General features: G+C 43.6%; 1 protein-coding gene across 2 annotated transcripts in view; it reads right to left on the minus strand.

Moving 5' to 3' along the window:
- Positions 1 to 13,161: 13,161 nt before the first annotated feature.
- The window catches only part of PLPP4 (phospholipid phosphatase 4), a 48,284-nt gene continuing 44,208 nt past the window's right edge, over positions 13,162 to 17,237 (minus strand). For both annotated transcript variants that reach the window (XM_054071103.1, XM_054071105.1), the window contains exons 6-7: positions 16,269 to 16,439; positions 13,162 to 15,816 (exon numbers count right to left, since the gene is read on the minus strand). In XM_054071103.1, coding sequence (XP_053927078.1) covers positions 15,617 to 15,816; positions 16,269 to 16,439 — 371 coding nt within the window. In that variant the 3' untranslated portion in view covers positions 13,162 to 15,616. The remainder of the gene's footprint in view (positions 15,817 to 16,268; positions 16,440 to 17,237) is intronic.

Consider the following 17,237-nt stretch of genomic DNA (forward strand, 5'->3'; position numbering starts at 1 on the left):
CCTTTTATCACTGCCAAAGTGGTGGTGTTAACCTGTTACTCCAGGTTAAGAGGACACCCTGATGAAGAAACTACTCATGGTCACCCTGACTCTCCTGGGGTCATGTAGTCTCCTTCCTCTGCCGCTGTTCTTTTTCATTAAATACACATGGTGTTATAAGTCCGGTATTGTGAGAAGGCACAAAGAGAAGCAAAGAGGCCCCCAGTCAATCCCCCAACACCACTGTGAAGCAATCCTGCGACGTTTGATGAAAGATTATGTGCTCACCAAAAGGGGCTGTGAAAGAGATGGATCAGAGGAGCTGCAGAAGGCAAAGCTGGATTCTCCCATTCACTTCCCACAGCTGAAGTTTTCTTTCTTTTATCCTACTTAAACATACTATTACCTATCAACCCAAATCTACAGGGGAATAATCTTCTCTAGTTTATCCTTTTCTCATTTACTTGGCCAAACAAACAGATGCAGTTGCATGGCACTTCTAAAGAGAGCTTAGCGCTGTGCACGGCTGAGGTCACATCACATCTGAGCCATTTTTTGTTTCCACTCAATAATTGTTTATCCCTGACTTTTAAGGTCTGTCAGATGTGCACAAGATAGCCGTGAAATCTATTGTGAAGACTGACACACGGGGCTGATAGTCCTGTTTTGGCATCACCCCTTCAACCTGAACTGGTGTGTGTAAACCTTTGGTTCTAATGGACACACTGAGGGAGGAAAGTGCAAAATAAGGTTCCTTCTAATTAGCAACATGTCAGATCCGGTGAGAAGGAAGATGAAACTAGTTTGGCCAAGCAACGGAGGAAATGGCTTCTCTCTTTACGAACTACAAACCCTGCTCTTCTTGAGGTTTGATCAAGTATTTTCTAGTTTCCCTTGGTATTATAGAAGCATAGAGTGGTTTGGGTTGGAAGGACCTCAAAGCCCATCCAGTTCCCCCCCCTGCCATGGGCAGGGACACCTACCACTGGATCAGGGGCTCCAAGCCCCATCCAACCTGGCCTGGAACCCCTCCAGGGATGGGGCACCACCACTGCTCTGGGCACCCTGGGCCAGTGTCCCACCACTCTCAGCGTGAAGAATTTCTTCCTAAGATCTCATCTAAATTTCCTCCCTTTCAATTTGAAGCCATTCCTCCTCACCCTATCATTCCATGCTCTTGTGAAAAGTCCCTCCCCAGCTTTCCTGGAGCCCCTTTCAGCACTGGAAGCTGCTCTAAGGTCTCCCCAGGCTTCCTCTTCTCCAGGCTGAACAACCTCAAACTCTCTCAGCCTGTCCTCAGAGCAGGACTATGGATTGAGATATCCTGGCACCATGCTTGTGAAACTGAAGGAAAAGCTCTAGAAATACCAGAGAAAGCTTTCATTATTTCCCAACTGTATTTTAGACTGTTGAACATCAGATTTAGGATGTGCTTAAGGTTTCTACAGAAAGTAATTCAAGAGTTCCAGGTGGGAATTTGAACCTGGTATAACCGTCTATAAAAGTCAGAGATGCTCACATTGTTGGTTATGCATAATTCCCCTCTGAAGTCTCTGTTAACTGATTGTATCATACGTTTTTATCCACTGGCTGTCAAACTGGAATTACTTTTTTCTACTTCAGAGATGAAAAGAGTGAACGTAAACATGATAGATTTTCAACTATATAAAACATTATTGAAAGAAGAGGTGATTCTCCCCAAGTACCCTATAAGATAAGAAGCAGTAGCTTTAAATCATGATGAGGAAACTCAAGGCAAGGTAAAAGGGAAAGACCAATAATAGTGGAGCATGCGAGGAGGCTGTTGGGGCGCTTGTGGTGTCTTTGTCACTGGGAGCTTCCAAGAGAGTGATGGTCTGACAGGGAAGTTTTATATAATAGTTCTGCCTTGGTAGGGAATCACAGAATGGTTTGAGTCAGAAGGGACCTCAAAGCCCTTCCACGGGCAGAGATACCTCCCACTGGATCCAGTTGCTCAAAACCCCATCCAACCTGGCCTCTAACATCTCCAGGGATGGGGCAGCCACCACTTCTCTGGACAACCTGGGCCAGGGCCTCCCCACCCTCATCATGCAAAATGTCTTGCTAATGTCCAACCTCAACCTTCCACCTTCCAATTCAAAGCTGTTCCCCCTCATCCTATCATTATGTGCCCTTGTAAGAACTCCCTCCCCGGCTTTCCTGCAGCCCGTTTCAGCACTGGAAGCTGCTCTAAGGTCTCTTTGTTCTCTTCTCCAGGCTGAACAACCCCAACTCCCTCAGCATGTCCTCATACAGGAGGTGCTCCAGCCCTCAGACCATTTCCCTGGCCTCCTCTGGACCCATTCCAACACTTCAATCTGCTTCTTATATTGAGGATTCCAGAACTGGACACAGGGCTCCGGGTGGGGTCACACCAGAGCAAAGCAGAGCAGAGGGGGAATCACAGAATCACAGAATCACAAGGTTGGAAAGGACCCATTGGATCATCGAGTCCAACCATTCCTAACACTCCCTAAACCATGTCCCTCAGCACTTCATCCACCTGTTCCTTAAACACCTCCAGGGAAGGCGACTCGACCCCCTCCCTGGGCAGCTGTTCCAGTGCCCGATGACTCTTACTGTGAAGAATTTTTTTCTGATATCCAACCTGACCCTCCCCTGACGGAGCTTCAGGCCATTCCCTCTTGTCCTGTCCCCTGTCTGCCATGACTGCAGTAACACCAATGTGGCTCCTCTTTCAAGGGCTGAAGACAAAGAGGACATTCAGTTTTGCCACATGGACCAGTACTGAAACTCCTGGTAGCGGCGCTCATCACCGCAGCATCCCTGAGCCGTGCACCCAGAGCACCTCCGGCATTCCTGGGCTTCAGTGCGGTGGTCTAATCTGCGTTGGCTGACACACCCGCTAGGACGGGATGTTCGCAGAAGTGCTACTACTTTTGTGAGTGGAATGAGTAATGGCTGAAGGCAGCTACGCTCTGCACCACAACAGCAGCAGCAGCCGGTGGAATTTCACATTTTATGTCATACCGTAATGACCATCTGACAGAAAAATGTTCTCATCCTAAATATGAATGCAAATAATAAGGTTGGAATCTCTTAAGGAGTCGTAAGAAAAGCCAATCCTCTGTGAGTTTTCCATAAAGAACAAGAAAGTAAATGATAAGCAATTATACATCACATTCGTTTGTGCGTGTTTGTATCTGTTTTCATATCTACAACTGTATTTTATTGAATTTGTTTGCCATTGAAAAGGAAGTTGTATCTGATGGGTTATAAATCAAGGGATAATGTTTTAATGTCCCTTTTTAAGGAAACAGAACTGGTAGCTGGAAGTACTGGTATCTTACAACGTCTAGTAAAATGGATCAGACACAGACCAGCAGTTTCAGAAGGGATTGCAGACTCAGAGCATCTCGTTAGGGAAATCACGCCTAGTGTTTTATGACTAACATGCTGCTTCATGCCTGAGGTTCGGTATTTAAAAGTAAGATATATAAAAATACCAGTTGCTTGGGAACTGTCTCATGACCCACAGACCTCAGGGGAGCAAACACAATCGATCTGCAAATCCATATCTCATTTGCAAGGAATGATCCCATAGAAATTTTGCAAGCGAGGGCCTCTAGGCAGGCACAATAATATATCATGCTGAATGGATAACTAATTATGCAATTATGGTATTTATCTACTTTCAAAGTATCTTTCATTTCTAAAAGCATCACTGTTGAACAAGCCACGTTACAGCAAGGCTCTCTGCTTTGGAAATGGTTCACATCTGCTGTGGATCCTTGACTTTTCTCCACTGCGGTGGAATTATTAATAGCTTGATTATTATTAGCTCAATTAAAAGGTAAGCATTTGGGATGCAAACAATTCATAGAATCATAGAATGGTTTGGGGCAGAAGGGACCTTAAAGACTTGCCACGTCCAACCCCCCTGCCATTATTTTGTTTTGAAAGGTGTTGAAAACAACAGAAAAAGGCAGACCCTTTGGAATTGCCAAACCTCCTTTGCAAAAATATCCATGTTGGCTCTCATCTCGCTTTCGATTGCTGTTTGGATAATGGCATCTCTTCCTGCCTTTCCTTGAAGTTCCAGACAAAATGCCCGTCTCCTCTACTTTCCACCCTAGAGCACAGCAAGGTGGTGTTCGCCTTATACAGACAACTTATTCAACACCAGAGAGGTTTATATTTTATTAACTAATTGTTATAAACATGCACAGGCACAAAGTCCTTATGCACACACGTAAATGTTTTTGTAAGTGTTTTGGTGACTTCTGGGGCAGATTTGTTGTGTAGATGCAGATAAAAACCACGTCACTTGCCATTCTAAACTACGGCTTTAGAATCACAGAATCCCTAGGCTGGAAAAGACCTTTGAGGTCATTAAGTCCACTCGTACCTGTCCACTACTAAATCATATCCCTGAGCACCTCATCTGCCCAACTTTTAAATACCTCCAGGGATGGTGACTCCACCACCTCCCTGGGCAGCCTCTGCAGTGCTTGAGAACTCTTTCCATGGAGAATATTTTCTGAATGTCCAATCTGAACCTCCCCTGGCACACCTTGAGGTCATTCCCTCTTGTCCTACCACCTGTCACTTGGGAGAAGAGATCGGCACCCACCTCTCTACACTCTCCTTTCAGGGAGTTGTAGACGGGGATAAGGTCTCCCCTCAGCCTCCTCTTCTCCAGGCTAAACAGCCCCTGGTCCCTCAGCTGCTCCTCGTAAGACTTGTTCTCCAGCCCCTTCCCCAGCTCTGTTCCCTTCTCCGGACGTGCTCCAAGACCTCCATGTCTTTCTTGTAGTGAAGGACCCGAAGCTGAACCAAGGATTTGAGGTGTGGCCTCACCATCGCTGAGTCCAGGGACACAATCCCTTCCCTGGTCCTGCTGGCCACGCTGTTTCGCATACAAGCCAAGATGCTCTGGGCCCTCTCAGCCACCTGGGCCACTGCTGGCTCGTGTTCAAACTCTCCCCCAGATAAGATTTTTAATTATCAGCAGATTTAATACAGAACTGACAAAAAGCAAATCTGGAAACATTTGTGTGCAGACTTTGGCTTAAAGCACCCGTGGGTAACAGCTTGTATAAATAAACAAGCTAGCGTGGTAACTGCAGCTCAGGTAAAGCAACACGTCTGATACATCTACATCTTGCTGAATGCAGGCACTGAAAAATCCTTCTCCCTTTTAAAAGCAGTAGTTCAGCTGAAATTTCAATATTTCAAGACACGGCTCTTGCTTCAAGATATTAACCTGCGCTGCCCACGTCCAATGAGCAACTACTTTTTTAGATAGCATTGCCTTCGATTGATACTCTCTGGCCTTTTAATTAGAAGTTTCCAAGTATTTTTAATTAAACAGAGAAACCTAGGTAATGCTTGACAAATTACATTCCTCGTGGTTTGGTTGATTCAGTCTGAGACAAGTTGTTCATAACTAAAAATAGCACAGATGATTAAACCCCGGGAGGAGACACGAGGGAAACCAACCGACTGAAAGTGTCCCCAAACATTAACAACAAATGTTTTCTTGATAAGGACACGTGATGAATGATGTTTCATTAAGTCTACCAATCCACAAGGAATAACTGTGCTTTAGGAAAAAAAAATTGCTACTTCTTAAAACCATCTTCTGCCTGTGGAGAGTCTCCATAATAATCCTGGACTGATTTGTGCCTTACTACAGGTGATTGTAGGCACATCATGTGAGGAACCCATCTGTTCCTCTCCTCCCTAAAAGAGGCAAAACTGGAAAATACTCTTCAGGTATTTCCTAGGAAGAGGAGGGAGACAAGGAAGGGCTATTTAATTGTAAATAACTAGATATAGAAGATCTAGAACTAGATATAGGAGCAAGAGATCATCTTTGCTAACACGACTGCTAAAATCACAAGGAGCGCCTTAAACAAGATCTGTGGGTGATGGAGACCAAAGGCTGGAAAGAGATGGAGCAATGAGGTCAAGAGGCAACTTGTGTAGGAAACCAGAGCCAGATGATGCCAGAGATGACAGTAAAATGACCCGACTCTATGGACATGTGGTGAAGCAAGGGATGTTGCTTCAGACACTGGGATAAAGCATTCCACAGGGCGAGTGTTTTAGCACTGGAATGGAACCCAGAGAGGCTGTGAAATCTCCAGCCTTTAAATACCGAAACCTTGGCTGGAGAAGGACCTGAACTACAGATCAAGCTTGAAAATTGATCCAATATCAAAATTGGCTCCGTCCTGGCTAGTTGGGACTGGACACGTCCTCTGGATGTTTATTCCAACCTAATTTTGAATATGATTCTGTGACACAGATCTGAAATTGCAGCATTGAATCTGGGCAATGTGTCTACACATGGAATAAAATCCTCAAACATTTACACCAAAGGTCCTTAAAAAAATAAAGTGCCATGTCCCGAAGTGCCACATCTACACGTGTTTTGAACCCCTCCAGGGATGGAGACCCCACCACTGCCCTGGGCAGCCTCTGCCAGGGCTTCACCACTCTTTCAATAAAGAAATTTTTCCTACTATCCAATCTAAACCTCCCCTGGTGCAACTTGAGACCATTTCCTCTCATTCTATCATGTGTTACTTGGGAGAAGAGACCAACACCCACCCCTCCCCCACAACCTCCTTCCCTGGAGCTGCAGAGAGCAATGAGGTCTGTTCTCAGCCTCCTCTTCTCCAGGCTAAACAACTCAAGGTCCCTCAGCCACTCCCAGAACTCCTGGGCTGCAGACCCTTCCCCAGCTCTGTTCCCTTCTCTGGATGCTCTCCAGCCCCTCAATGTTCTCTTGGAATGAGGGGCCCAAAACTGAACCCAGGATTTGAGGTGCAGCCCCACTGGCGCTGAGTCCAGGAGGACAATCCCTTCCCTGCTCCTGCTGGCCACACCACAGCTGATCCAAGCCAGGATGCTGTTAGTCTTCACCACCTAAACGAGATGCTGCAGGTGGCCATAAAGTGTCTATGACAAAAATCAACTTGGCAACCAAAGCCTTGTCACTGAGATTCAGAAGGAAAACCCTCCCTCCTTCAGCATTAGTCTCACGAGTCACAAGAACTGGAATGAACAGAAGGGTTGAGGCAAACCATTTCTACACCGTTCCTAGCTGTATCCAGAAAAAAATTGGCTCTGCCCTGACAGCTAAATGGCGTTAATCTCAGCTGCTCCAGGGAGAGGCTGTCGCAGTGAGCCCTGTCACAGGAGATAAAAAAGCCCTTCAGAGAGGACACCTCCGGGGCTCACACCTCGGACACTCCCCAGCCCAAACTTTCAAGATAAAACCTTTCCTTTGAAAGACTGCCTGAATCTTTTCTGCTTCACAGTGAAGCTGGAGCGGTCCAAATGAAGGCGGCCACTGCTTTCACCCTACACAAAAGCAAAATGCTCAGCTCAGAACAGGTCAGTCAGCCGCTTTGCTCCCTTAGCTCAATCCTCCATTGTGATCCCAGAAGATGTGACCCTGAAGCCAAGGCATGCTTAGGGAACAGCAGAGTCACGGCACGCAGTCATCTAGCAAAGAAAAGCCTGCAGTTCTCAAATAAAATGATAAGGAAAAGGGGAAAAAAACCCAAGTCTGCGAGTAAAACAATCCTCCAAACAAAGAGGGAGTAACCGTGTTTCGTGTCCAAAGCCTAATCAGGATTTTCACTTAGGACAAAACCTAAGGAAGGGAAAGGCACAATACTGTGTATGATCAATAGTTCGCCTACTTAAGTACATGAAGTAAAGGCTTATTTAATATCTACCACTTCATAAAAATTTGGATAGAAACATTTAAGGCCCAGTTGGATGGGGATCCGAGCAAACTGATCGAGTTGAAGATGTCCCTTAAGTTGATGGTATCGATGTAATTCTCATGTCTGAAATATTGCTGTGCACCCAGAATGACATACGTATTTTCCTTCAGAACACACCACATGAAGGAGGAAGTCATTTACTCGTTTAACTATAAATAAATAGGGGAAAAAAGGGTCATCTACTCATATCCTCCCAGGACACCACAGCTCTAAACATGAGGAATTATTTCTGTCAGACTCAAGCAGTAAACAAACTTCAGTGATTTTAAGTGTGGCCTCTACAGAGAATTGGTGTCTGAAAGCAAACCCTCTCACATCAAACCAGGTTTCCATCTCATGGAATAATCCACACAAGTCAATAGCTTGTGATATTACATCTCTAAGGACCATTCTGACATCTGGTTACTGTGACCCTGGAAAGGGTTAACGGGTGAGATGCTTTTGCTTTGGCAATCACACTGCTGCAGAGGAAGAGCCCGGGCTCAGACATCACAGAGCCACTGGGGACATCCCAGTACCAAGGTGGCAACTTTCTTCTGCAGCATCAAAGGCTTCGGTTGTAACAAGCACTGAGCAAAGAAGGAAAACAGCTCCTGCGCAGTGGAGTTTACAGGCAGAAGAGCAAAAGGAAAGATGAGAGCAACTTTTATCCCTCAAGCCCTTTCATGTCCTTCATTGGATGTTATCAGGAATAAGACAGAATACACTTTAGAGGTGATTGGAACTGACTGAACCCCCTGCGCCCCAGCGATCCATCCCTCCCTCCCTCCGGCTATCGCTATCCGCATTTGCCACGTGGCAGGAAAGAGCGAGAGATCGTACCAGAGCTTGAGTATCGGTGAAAATAATTGATATCAAAAGTTACTGGAATGGAACAGTTTGACTGACCCACTTCTAGATCTCAGGGAAGATTCTCTCCGGTAAAGAGCTAACTTGAGTTCAGGATGACTTGTTGGGGAGCATAAGCACACCACCACAGTGACCAGCTCACCTTACACAGGCAACTCTAACGATAGGATCCTCCAGCTGGATTTGGTCTCCACTGATTACAGCAGTGACCAAAGGGGGTTCTTTATGACCAGTAGTGACACTAATTTTTGTATAAACTTCTCCTTATCAAGCACAGAGTCTGTATTCATCCTAAACAGGGACCCACCTGCAGTTGGAGGTTTAAAACCTCCTGCAGAGCGGCCCAAGTACAGAACGGTCCATTTGCTACAGAGAAAACCCAGAGCCACTAAGCCTCCACCCGGTATTAGGAGGAGCCTGGCTCAAAGCGGGTTTCTGGGAGCCAGTTCCAGCTTCTCTAGATAAAATCTGAGCTGCTCATCTCTGTGCCCAGCACCGCTGAAAGCAAAAAAACCCTGACATTTAACTGAAGTAGAAAGAGCCGGTGCTTTGCAGAAGAACCTGTCTCTTAACTAGGCACCTTTGGGAATCGCTGTTTAATAACAGCAAGCAATCAGCACACCGAAAAGATACTGCGAGCCCATTAAAAAAGAAAAACATTAGACAAAAATAAACGCCCACAACTAACAACTCCGCTATTAGCCGTTTTTCCCTCTGTACTCGCATTAACGCACAGAAGTTCATGGTAGCACTAATATAAGCATTTAGAAATGACCCAAAACATAAACAAGCAATTTAGCCTTAAAGAAGACATCGTGTGTTATACGAAAACAAATCTCTGGACTATAAACTACCAGCTGTGATGCTCCATGGAGAAGAGGAAAGTAACGGTGACTCTTTTTCTACTTACCTAAACATTGTACGATCAGCTTCCCCCCCCCGGCCGCAACCTTTATTCCTTTAACATACTAAGAAGAGTCAATTACATCTCTTGTCCGTCTTTGAAACTAAGTGAAAATCCAGCCTGCTGGGGAAGTGACAGGAAAGCTTTTAGGCGAGCGCAGCCGACGAGATGATGTATTTTCGTCCCGGTGTCTCCTCAGAAAGCCATTGAAATTCAGGTCATAGGATTGGTTTAGACCAGATTGCGCCTGTTAGTTCTGGTGTTTAAATGAATTCTTCACAATCTCCGTGTGCCTGGGTGACAGCAGCAGCGCTACCAGCAAAGATTTAGGAGAGGAAAAACAAGATTATAGTCTTTACTGGAAGATTGACTTCACTGGGTTCCGAGGGTGTTACACCTCAGGTAAAATTCTGAACGCTAACACTAATCGTGGCAGTGACTCGAGTTAATTAGCGGATTGCTGCAGCATAGTGGGGCAGTTTAACTAATAAGCACTTTATTTCATAGCTACATTAATGACATTATACAATAAGAAGCATTTATAGTCCTCGCTAGTGCTATGAAACTCAATAAACCACCGTGTTGTGACTATAGTTTCACAGGAAGACAGTAGTAGAAATAATGTAAGCTTTCCTCTTATGTTTAGCGAGGACAACATAACAGCAAAATATGTATTTACTTGCCGAACAGTTTTGTAACATCCCATAGAAATTACCATAAGCATTAAATAGAAAAAGGTTCAATAAATAGTCGAATTCTTCAGAATAATCATTCCATAAAAGTAAAGATCAATAGTCTTGATGGGTTGTAACCCAGTACACTTCGAGTTAACAGCTACCCTTTATTTAATGGCAGAGAGGAATACGCTTAACAACACAACAACTTGGAGAAGTACCAAGGTTTAAGATTTATGAAAAAAACATGGAAGTTGAAAAAGCTCAATAGGTAATCAGCTCTAATCTTCCCTCCTGGAGAAGCCTCCCACCTCGTTCTTGTTCAGGTTGCCCAGAGCAGTGGTGGCTGCCCCATCCCTGGAGGTGTTCCAGGCCAGGTTGGATGGGGCTTTGAGCACTCTGATCCAGTGGGAGGTGTCCCTGCCCGTGGCAGGGGGTGGGACTGGATGAGCTTTAAGGTCACTTCAAACCCAAACCATTCCATGATCATAAGCTTTTTCCATTGAAATAGTCCTAAAATTCAGAGGTTTATTAACACATGGAATTTAAACTATTTTCTCACCCATCACATACTTGTGAAATGGAATTCCCGTTTTCCAGGCAGGCCTTGGAAACGCTATGTTTAGTCCTTTATTTCATGAAACGACTCATTTGAGGAGGCCACCTTCGCTCTTTCCCACGCTCACTGATACAGGGGATGGTTTCAGTTGCTTTGTCTTTGTTCGATAATGCTGCAGGGATGAATTCCAGCACATTCACTCCATAGACAAGCTTGCACCTCTTAGATTAGTGGCACTGCCATAATATTCTCTTCCCATTCCTTTTTTAGAGTGTTACATTGCTTTCAATAAGAACTTGCATCTGAATCTCTTATTGTGGCTTTCAAGCTGTTGGACTGGAAATGAGGATGAAATGCAGTTTTGTATACACAAATGCTGTTATGCTGATAGGAAATGATGTGCACAGAATACAGACTGATACTGATACTGTGTATTCAGCCTGTCTGGTAAAGGAGATAGTTATTGAACGAGCTGTTTAGTAACAATAAATCACCTGTAAACATCACTCGCAATAAAGTGGGGCCTCCTTTCTCCTAATGACCCTGATACGGGGAATGAATCCAAAGCTCAAGGAGATTTTTGACAATAACATCACTCCCGGGAGCCTTCAGTGAGAGTCACCTACTCTGTGTGTGCAGCCAGGGGAACGCGCAAAGCTCTTGGGACTGATAAAACCAACATTCTCTTGTTTAGATCTCTTCCAGGAATTAAGTAATGGGCATGTATCTTAATTAACATTTCTTCACTCTTCATCCTCTGCCTGCTGACAGAGAGGCATTTTGAGAGGATGATGCTGACTAAAGAGTGGCAGAATTGTAGAATGGTTTGAGTTGCAAGGGACCTTAAAGATCATGTAATTCCAAGCCCCTTGCCATGGGCAGGGACACCTCCCACTGGATCAGGGGCTCCAAGCCCCATCCAACCTGGCCTCGAACTTGGAGCTTGGAGCCCCTGATCCAGTGGGAGGTGTCCCTGCCCATGGCAGGGGGTGGAACTGGTTGGACTTTAAGGTCCCTTCCAAACTAAACCATTCCATGAATCTATGTTTTTCTTATAGTTATCTGGGTTCAAACCAGATCCAAATGTGGCCGGAATGGTGATTCTTTGCTCTCTGCAAGTTTAAGCAAAACCCTGTAGCACTCAGCCAACGAGCCCAGCATCTGTACGATGATTCCCAGTTCAGTCCAGGAATTATCTGCCCTCTCTTGTCATTTTAATTTTTATTTCATTACATGTTGGGTGAGTTTTAACTTAATGGCAAAACAATGTTTTCTCTCTGTTCGGAGCATGTTCCTGATCATGGAATGACCCGTGCACTTGTAGAACAGGAGTTCTGTATATAGTAAACTGTATGAAACCAAGCATATCCCACTGGAAATTTAGGTTTAGCCTCTTAGGAGAGCAAAGTAGAAATTCTGCTTACCAGATGAGTATGGAGCGTACTCTAAGACAGTCAATGAGATCATGTATTGCACCTTGTGAAGAGGGGAGAGAGTAATATGGAAGATATGCCTGCAAATAATTCCTGTGTGTTTCAATGTGAACTGTTCAACAATATGGTCCTGCTTAGCAATTTTAAGACACGCTTTAAACTGTGTGATTCACTATTGTGTTTAAAATAGTCTCAATTACCTGAGATGTGGGACTCGATGGAGGAAAGGGACCTGTAGCAGGAGAGCTGGACGAATATCTCAAAATTTCATCCTTGCAGACTTACGCTGCACGTTTTCCTGGAGGAAAGTGGGATATTCTGGTTAAAGAAGGAAGGCTGTTCTATTTTTATGGTATCAGTAATGACTTCTGGTACTGCTGTTGTTCATAAATAATGCAGTTACATTAGGACTTGATTTTTTGCAGTTCTCCATGTGGTTTATTAATGAAACCAACCTGGGAACTTTCATAGAATCAAGAGAATTATCAAGGTTGGAAAAGACCTCTCAGTTCACCCAGTCCAACCATCAGCCCACGCCCACTGTGTCTGCTAAACCATATCCCAAAGTCCCACCTCTATACACTTTCTGAACCCTTCCAGGGATGGAGACTCCACTACGGCCCTGGGCAGCCTCTGCCAGGGCTTCACCACTCTGTCAGTAAAGAAATCTTTTCTAATATCCAATCTAAAATCATTAAAAAAATGATAACGCACAGATGTACAAACCCACATTCACGTGTGGTTTTATTGGCGTGTTACAACATTACATCTCCTTCACATTGAGAAAGCATGAGATTAAAATATATTGATCCACAAAAATGCCTTCCCTACGCTGACTCTGCACCGGCAATTACAGTGCCTACAGATCCCTCCACAAGTTTCACTTCATTAAGTCTTTCATAATTCTAATTACACTTTAATCAACGCTTTTACATTGTCTGTTTTATGACTTTCAATTTAATTATTCCCATTAAAATATGTTATTCTTTACTGCTTTGCGAAGTTCACAAATTACTCCTGCAATGTAAGAATCTATGCTGCATTACACCTTCTACTCCAACCTCTTAACAGCCACTGCTTGCTCGAGAGCTGTGTAAGGTTTCCCCAGCCCAAAGAAGATCGCTTGTTTGTATCAAAAGCCATTAAAATACTGGGAATGCGTATAGCACAGTTTGGAGGCCTCGCTCATTTTGAGAATAAGCCAGATCTATATAAAAACATGCAAAATGCTCTATGCATCCATATTAAACTCTTCATTTTGACTTAAGATTTGCATATAACCTGGAAGACTAGGGTTCCTGCTGAAAGAAAAAGCTAATGGCCAAGCCCTGTACAATGGAAAGACATGATACCCACACTGCAGGGCTTTGGTCAACCCTCCCGCATGAAGCAATAGAAAATGAGATCCCTGTTACAGAATCCCGTAGGATGGTTTAAAAAGATTAACCCTCCACTAAACTGTGTGGGTTTCTGGAATAAGACCTCAGTTTCGCTCTCAAATCCGGTGCAAATGCAATGCCAGGATAATCTTGCTTTGCTGATGCTGGTTTGGTGCACTCGCGCAGATACACCAGCAGGATACACTGATGTTTGGGTAATTGTCTCTATTCTGGAGCTCAGATTACTTTAACTGTCAGTAAAAAATCCTGTCTCTAACTGATGTGTTTGACAAGTACATCATGCCTAGACCCCACAGCCCCTCGAGTTCACACCTATTATACTCTGTATCTTAATGTCATCTCCTATTTATAATTATCTCCAAGTATCACATAATTTTATACATATTAAGGTTGCATCCTCTTGAACACAATTATTACACTTATTTTTAATGGGATTCTAATTCACTTGCTTTCTATAAAAATTGAAGAGTTGCCGATCAAGAAGTAGCTCTTCTCGAAGAATCTACCGTTCTGAACTTTGAGAGAAGTGAATGACAAGCCTCACGTAAAGACATCGAGCCGTGTGAATCACAAAATGCCTACAAGGCCAGTACATATTCCAACAGGAACACATAAATTAGAATTATGGCAGCAGTCTCTTCAGTCTAAAGCACCGTAATAATGGTCGTTGATCAATGCTATCTTGATCGCTTTAACCAGCGGCTCTGGCTAAGAAATGTTCAACTGTCTTGACACTCTGCCTACCAAAGGTCCATCGTTTCACAGGAATGTGACGTATACTGCATAGTGCATACATAACAAAACAGGATCCTACCTAGAATAAATTAACTAAAGCTGTACACTCAGCAATCGTCTCCATACCAACAGCGTTTTGATTCGGGTCAGTCTCAATTCAGGCACCAAACTGACTGCAAACACCATGCTCAAGAACGTGATGAGCTGGAAATGTGGAATGGGTCGAGTGGCAAACCGCCTCCAGCTTTCCTCTGGGTATGTTGCTGTGCTGGAGGCCACCACAAGCATTCATGGTTGTGCTCCTCAAGTCACAAATGAACATCTTTGCATTTCTTTAGATCGCCGATGCTGCAGTGAGTCACTACACAAGAATGAATACAGCACACCTAGATTCACAGAAAACACTGTGTTTCCTTATCCTCACAGGTTTAGGACTTCTAAAATCTTGTTTTAAAGACCTCAGCTTGCTGAACGTCATGGGTGTTCTTTTCTTTCTTTTTGTTTTGATGGTATTTACCACAAGAACTCTAAAACAATTGTTCATGATGTCAGACTGAGTTCCTAATCCATCCTATGAATATATGTTATTGTAAGCTGATAATTTTAACAGTGTGGGATTTCTTGGATGTCAGAAACGTCTGTGGAACTACTAATTTACGAGGCCTGGCTTTTGCAAACACAAAACCATTCATACCTTTTGGTTGCTTGATCATTAGTAGCTCAGAATGACCTTGTCAAAACGTGGCAATTAATACAAAGTTCTACCAGCACGTGGAAAACTTTTTATGCTACAAGGCAAGAAGATAAACATAAGAATGATGCTCTAATTTCTCAAACTATAGAAGAAATTCTGGCCAAACCAGATTCTGAACACCTGATGGAAAGTGCTGTGTGTACTCACCACCCAACAACATCAATCAGTGCTGAAGACAACCAGAACTTTCTAGGAGACACTCAGTCCCTCAGAAAGTCTGTTACCAGATCTACTCAGCCACATCTTCTTAAAGTTACTCTCTTAACTTTTCGCCAAGTGGGATTCTTTTTATTAACGTTCTTTCCCCTTCCCCCAAGCAGTCTGTTTGCAGTAGACTGAACCCAGATAATTCACCAAGTCAATATGAACTGAAAATTTAAAAGTATGATGCTATGGCATTAAAAATAAAATTTCATTTTTCTTTATAAAAAAAAAGGAAAGAAACAAAAGAAAAAACACATACAGTAAGAAACACCGTGTTAAGAGATCAGTTTGGAGGAAATGTGAGGAGGCTAAAAGTTCATTCTGCACATTTCTTTAAGTCATACGGGACCTTCAGTGATTCCCTCTAGAGGCAGGCCGGTAGCGTTATCTGCTGTAGGTCGCTCTTCTTTCTTCACAGAGTTCTGATCTAGCAGGCTGACGTAAGATTTATGACAAGCTGTATTGCCCAAGGGAGGGTAGTGTTGTCTGTAGCAAATATAGGCAAAAATGAGGCCAATGATCCCTCCAACGAAAGCATCTAAGATAAGAAAAGCAACAAAATCAGAAGCGTGTTACCACGGGAAGGACAGCCAGCAGCGACAACTGCAAACACAAGACATTTGGTTGACCTGAAAATATTTAGCCCCAAAAATGTGAACCTCAAATGCTCATAAAGAATTTGCAGCCAAACACCACAATCACATAAGACACATAAAATCAGTATTTTCCTGGGGACATCTCCAACATTTTGAATACCCAACATGTAGGCGGTTGGCTGTGTTTAAGGAGATGAACAAGGGAAACACAGAGCATTACACATTCACGATGTTCTAGCTCGCTGTTGAATAACCTTTGTGGATAGGCACACATCCACAAAGGTTATGTGGATATCTTGTATGAGATCTTCTATCATCTTTCAATGAGACAAAAAAACCCAAATGAATAGAAGGCTAATAAAGAAAAAACCAAAAAGCTATCTCCACGGCTCACCTTGCCAGTGATGTTTGTAATCACACATACGCGACAGAGCGATCATCATGGCACAGTAGAGAGGGAGAATCGCTGCACAAAGCCGCCAGCTCTTTCCCCGGCCGTTTTCTGTAAAGCAGTGTAACTTCCCAGCTAAGTAGAAGGTGGTAAAGCCAAGGCCTGAAAATGCAACTGATAAAGAAAAAAACATAGTTAGAGTATCTCTGTCATTAACATTACAATAATGTCTCTTGAGATCCTTTAAGATCGGGATCCTTCTACTGCAGAGAAGTCTGGGACTTTTCAGGGCGGTCTTAGGTGCTACGGTAAATTGAGAAGACCCATCTGCAAGAACCTGAGGGAGTTTCCCAATTTGAGTGGTGATTCTTGTGTAATTATAGGAGGGATGCTCTTATAACCTAGTATTTTAAAGGGATATAGCAAATTGCTGAGGTAGAGAGGTTTAGTTGGTTTGGTTTGGTTTCCTTTTAAAATAAAGCGATCCCGATCTTATAAACATTAAAATCGCAGTACTTTGGGGGGGTCCCATGAGACCCACGATGCAGTTTGTTCTCTTTTTATCTCTGGGTTTATCTCTGTAACAGTGCAAGCAATCAGGCAAGTAAACACTGCAAAGCAAATTGACTTCCTTCTCACAGATACTCAGCCTTCCCATCATCTGACACTTCTGCAAACACTGTGCTAGCTCTAGACGTTCATCTACCCAACAGCAATTGAATTTTTTCACTCTAGCAACTTACTTTTTCCCTGCAGGGGCCCCATCAGCAGTGGAAAGAATCCCGGGTTTTATTTGCACATTAAATTAAACATTTAGGCAAATTTTAGAATCGAGTCACAAAAGCTCTTTCATGCTTCACCTTCAGGACGCCTTTCCTGATTTTAAACCTATTCTACAGAGTTAAGGTTGAAAGCAGAAAAGGATTCAGCCCGTTTGCACTGCAATTGAATTACATTTAAATGAGATTTGTA

The sequence above is a fragment of the Cuculus canorus genome, chromosome 7, assembly GCF_017976375.1.
Source record: "Cuculus canorus isolate bCucCan1 chromosome 7, bCucCan1.pri, whole genome shotgun sequence".
Classification (NCBI taxonomy): domain Eukaryota; kingdom Metazoa; phylum Chordata; class Aves; order Cuculiformes; family Cuculidae; genus Cuculus; species Cuculus canorus.